At 38.8% G+C, this 4,694-nt stretch overlaps 1 protein-coding gene across 1 annotated transcript; it reads right to left on the bottom strand.

Moving 5' to 3' along the window:
* Nucleotides 1–2,255: 2,255 nt before the first annotated feature.
* On the bottom strand, nt 2,256–3,034 carry NACA2 (nascent polypeptide associated complex subunit alpha 2). Its single transcript, XM_017870820.1, has one exon. It carries the CDS (start codon nt 3,007–3,009, stop codon nt 2,362–2,364), a length of 648 nt encoding a protein of 215 aa, XP_017726309.1. The 5' UTR covers nt 3,010–3,034; the 3' UTR covers nt 2,256–2,361.
* Nucleotides 3,035–4,694: the final 1,660 nt, after the last annotated feature.

The following is a 4,694-nucleotide window of genomic DNA, read 5'->3' as shown; positions in this document are numbered from 1 at the left end:
ACCATGGGTTCTCAGTCTAGCTCTTCTAATTGAGACATGTATGATAATGAGTATCACCAACCTCTCTTAGCTTTGTGTTCTAAAATGAAAAATAACACCTGCATATTGAGTGCTTAGCTTAGCATAATTTCTCACTCATAGTGGGGGATCTAAATGAGATCTATTATTGCTGCTTTTAGTAGATTTATTTCTCCAGTTCTGTTCTTGCCCATGATTTCCCTTATCACCATTAATACATATTTCGAGGCTTCTGACCAGAGTGTGAAGGCACCATCAGTGCCGTGAACCTTGGACTCACTCATTAACTTCAGTGAACAGTGCCAACCCAATCTCACAGTGGTTGGTACCCTAGAGAACTATCTTAGTTGGCATAGGATTATCTACATTTCATAACATTTTTTGGAAGTATTTGAAGTAGGTGGGCTAAAGTAACTTTGTTTTGTGGTGACCTGTGGCCAAATTTTGATTATCAATAATTTGCATATTATTGTACGTATTCACAATAATGAGGATGATAAGTAACATTTGCTTCCAATTTATGGGCTCTACCATATTATGCTTTTGCTGAAACTTGGAGAAAGCTCATACGTACATAAAAGTGTGTCTAAAAGAAACAAGATTTTTGAAAAATGTCTGACTGTATACATCAAATGAGCAATACCCCCTACAAAGGAGTTCCCTTAGGAAGCTGTACAAACATTTTAACAATCCTGCATTAGATCAAAACACTTTGGGAACTTCTCTATTGGAATTGCCTTATGACCTAGTTTATGAGCCATATAGAAAACTCAGACTCATTAATTTATAGTCACATATAATTAATTTTTCACCTCTGGTGGAGTTAACCAGCTTGATCACCCATTTTGGCTCTGAATGATTTTGCTGCTTCCAAAATAAAATCCAATCTCAAAGTGTGAATATTTGCCACTATCTAGAGTATTTAGGAGAACATATCACATGTTATGAAGGCAATTCCAAAAAGAACTCTAGAATTTCAGATTCTGGAATAACATATCTCATGGCAGTGAGTTTGCTGAGGGCAACTCTCTTCTGGACAGCAGGTTATTTTTAATAGTATATTTGTTTTTAAGACTATTCATCCAACAAACAATTATTGAGGGCTAGCTATTGTCGATTTGTTCTTTCATTCATTTGCTCAACAATTATTGAGTCCCTATTACTCGATAGGAACTGGGCTAGGAATACAGCAGTGAATAGGAAAGACATGGCCACTATTCTCGTAGAGACTTCATCCAATTAAGAAGACAAATACTAAACAAGTAATTGCAGCAAAGAGAGGCATAATGAGAACATATTTCAGAGAGACCTAACCTAGTCTAGGGATTAGGGTAAACTTTTCTGAGGAAATTATTTTGAAGCCGAGATTTGAAAGATGACTAGGAATGTTCCAGGTAGAGGGAACAACATGTGCACACGCTAGAGGGCAAGGGAGCGTGATGTTGCAGGAACTGAAAGACATTCAGTATGACCAGAGCATTTAGGGGAATAGCAAAAGACTGACAGAGGCCAGACCATTCGAGGTCTAATAAGCCACATGAAGAGTTCAGACTATTTCAGTTGCTCATACACTAAAGAAGGGATACGCAATTCTGGTTGCAAATTGGATCAGAGGGAAGAGAGACTGGAGGTAGAGAGATGGTTTAGAAGGTTATTAGGAAAATCTGGGAGAGGATGATGGCAGTAGAGATACAAAGAAGTGCATGAATCTGAGAAATGCTCAGGAGGCAGTAGTAATAGGACTTAAAGATTTATTGGATGTCAGAGATTTTAAAGGATAGGGAAGAGTTAAGGATGAGTATTGAGTAACTGGTTTGGGAATGAAGGGTATGATGGTGGCTTTCACTGAGCTGGGGACATTGCAGAAGGAGCTCTAGTTATCCAGCGGAGAAGAGACGATGAGTATACTTTTGGCTATGCTGTGATTGAGGTGCTGGGAGAGTATCCAAGGAAAGATGGTATGTAGGTGGCTGGATATCCAAGTCTGTGTCTTGGGACAAAGATGGGACTGAAACCATTTGAGGATCATCAGCAAGAGGAATGAATCTGATCACCTATGTTGGGTGTGCAGAGTGAAAAGAACACAAGGCCTCAGAAAGACCCCTGAGATGCACTAATATTTAAGAACTGGGTAGGAGAAAAGATGACCACAAGGGAAACTGAAGAATACGCTAGGGAAGAAGATAGATCCAGAGAGTACGGCGCTTGGAGACCAAAAAAAGAGAGCTTTTCTTTTCTTTTCCAGCAAGAAGTCATAACTTTGTTTATGATAGAAACAGCACAAATTTCAAACCAAGCTGCAGTTACTCCTTTGAGACACCAAAAAAAGTTGCTTTCAGATGGTTACATTGTTAATTCCATAATTGCATTTACAATATCATTACTGCTGTTCTTCAGAGCTTGGACTGCCTTTGCTCTCGACACATTTGCTTGTGACATGACCAATTCTATATCCTCAACTTCTACACCTGTTTCATCGACCTCTTCCTCTTCACTCTCCTCTTGTACAGTTGGAGTCTGTGTGTTTTCTTGAATATTTGAGACAGCTTCACCTTGAACTCTGAATTTCTCAGCAGCTGCCAGTTGTGCTTGCTGAGATAAATCTTGGATCTTGACCTCCCCAAAAACTATGTAGGTATCAGAAGCAGGGCTCTTGTAGACATCTGGTTTTGTGACGACAAAGAGGATATTCTTAAATTTCCGGATAGTGATTCTAGTCACTCCTGTAACTTGTAGAAGACCCATTTTGGACATAGCCTTCCGTGCCTTCTTTTCACTCCGACTCTGTTTTGCTTTACTAACTGGTTCTTCATCAATTTCAGCTGCTCCCATCAGCTGGGCTTTTTGTGTGGTGGTGTGGGTGGAATCCTGTTCTTCAAGCCCTGGTACTGATTCAACACTGTAAGATGCTGTTCCAGAACCTGTCTCAGCCTGGGGCTGTGGCAACTCCCGCTCTGTAGCAGGGACGGCTTCTGTGACTTCGCCGGGCATTTTGTGCGGGGAAGGCGGAAGCAAGATGGCGGCAGAAAGAGAGTGAGCAAGAGCGTGACCCGCTCCTGTGGCAGAGGGAAGCAGAAAGAGAGCATTTGAAAAGACATTTGTCAACGGTGTTACATATTGCCAAGAGGTCAAGTTGGAATGGAAAAGGATCTATTGGATTTAGAAACTGTAAGTTACGTGGTCTGAGTGGTGTGGTGTGAGTGGCACTTGGGAATTGTTTAATGGTCAGTTCATTGAAAAAGTGACTAAATTGGGGAATCGCTTTTTAAAATTTACATCATTTAACATGCTATTTTAACTGAAAACATATCACTGTACCTTTATTTGCCAATCTTTTGATAGGAGCCCTAAACCTTTCTTTGAGTATGATCTGTTTATTGGAATTCAGCCTCAGTTTTCTCACGTAAATCATATCCATAAAGGTAGTGTCTCTCATTCCCTGTTTTAGTTTATTTAAAATAGACCAAGAACTCAAAGGTGCTCATGAAGCAGTCTGAATGCAGAATCCTAGATGTTTATGTTTTCCTCGATCTTTTCTTGCTCACCCCAATTCAGTGGAAAATTGTAAATCTTTCCAAACCATTCAATTTAATTTGCACAGAAACAACTATTTTATTTTTTCTATTTATATTTCATATAACAGTTATATAATGAGTATATGTAATAATGAGTTAAATTACGTAATTATAGTAATAAGAATACCCGGCATAAATAGGTTAAATAAACACAACTGATTCTTGGTAAGCCTATAACTACATAGAGAAAACAAAAATCCATAGAAAAGAAAACCAAAAAACAAAAATCCATGTATGTACTATGCAGTAGCACGTTAGCTATAGTGCTACCGCCTATATGTTTTATAAAGGCAACAGACAGTATCAGTCAATTTGTATTATGTTAGCTAAATATACGTTAAGAGAGTTTTTGCTTTAGTTACAGGGGATGGTTCAGAAGGCAGTTAGACTGCAGTGAGCTGAGAAGTAGGAATTGAAGAAATGGAAAGATTGGATTAAATCAGAGTACTCTTACAAGAAGTTTAACTGTGCGGGAGGAGACAGTGCAGTAGCTGAAGACATAATTATAGTTGGCAGATAGGTAAACACATATTCTTCCCAAGAAGAGACCTGAGTATGTTTAAATTCTAGAAGGAGTAGTTAAATACAAATGAAAGAGGGAAGTTGATCAGTGAAGGTTCTGAGGAGGCAGGAATGAAATCCATGGCACATATAGAATGATTAATCTTGAATAGCAGGAAAGACATCCTTTTCATTGTAATAGGAGGAAAGAAGAAAAATATGGATTTGGGTGCAGGTAGATTTTTAGGTTTGGTAGCACAAAGTCAAAGGAGTTCCTATCTGGTGACATTTATTTTTTTCTAAGAGGTTAGAGAAGCTGTCTGCTGAGAGTCAGGGGAAGGCAAGAGAGTTAAAGGTTTATGTATGATGGAAAAGATTTGGAATAGGTGCTGCATAGAAGGAAGAAAACGATCACTAAAGCAACACAATAGAGTTGTAATTCAGTGTTGAGGTCCTAGCTGAGATAGGCAAATACTGTGCTATATGCTGGGTTGAGCAGGTTAAATGGGAGGAACATGCAAAGATAGGTAAGACACAGTTTCTGTTCATCAAATGAGAAACAGAGACATATAAACAAACCACTTAAAAAGAATAGAAGAT

This window comes from Rhinopithecus bieti, unplaced genomic scaffold (assembly GCF_001698545.2).
Source record: "Rhinopithecus bieti isolate Rb0 unplaced genomic scaffold, ASM169854v2 scaffold_5497, whole genome shotgun sequence".
Lineage (NCBI taxonomy): Eukaryota > Metazoa > Chordata > Mammalia > Primates > Cercopithecidae > Rhinopithecus > Rhinopithecus bieti.
The sequence above is the reverse complement of the archived record's forward strand: the minus strand, read 5'-3'. Positions and strand labels throughout refer to the sequence as shown.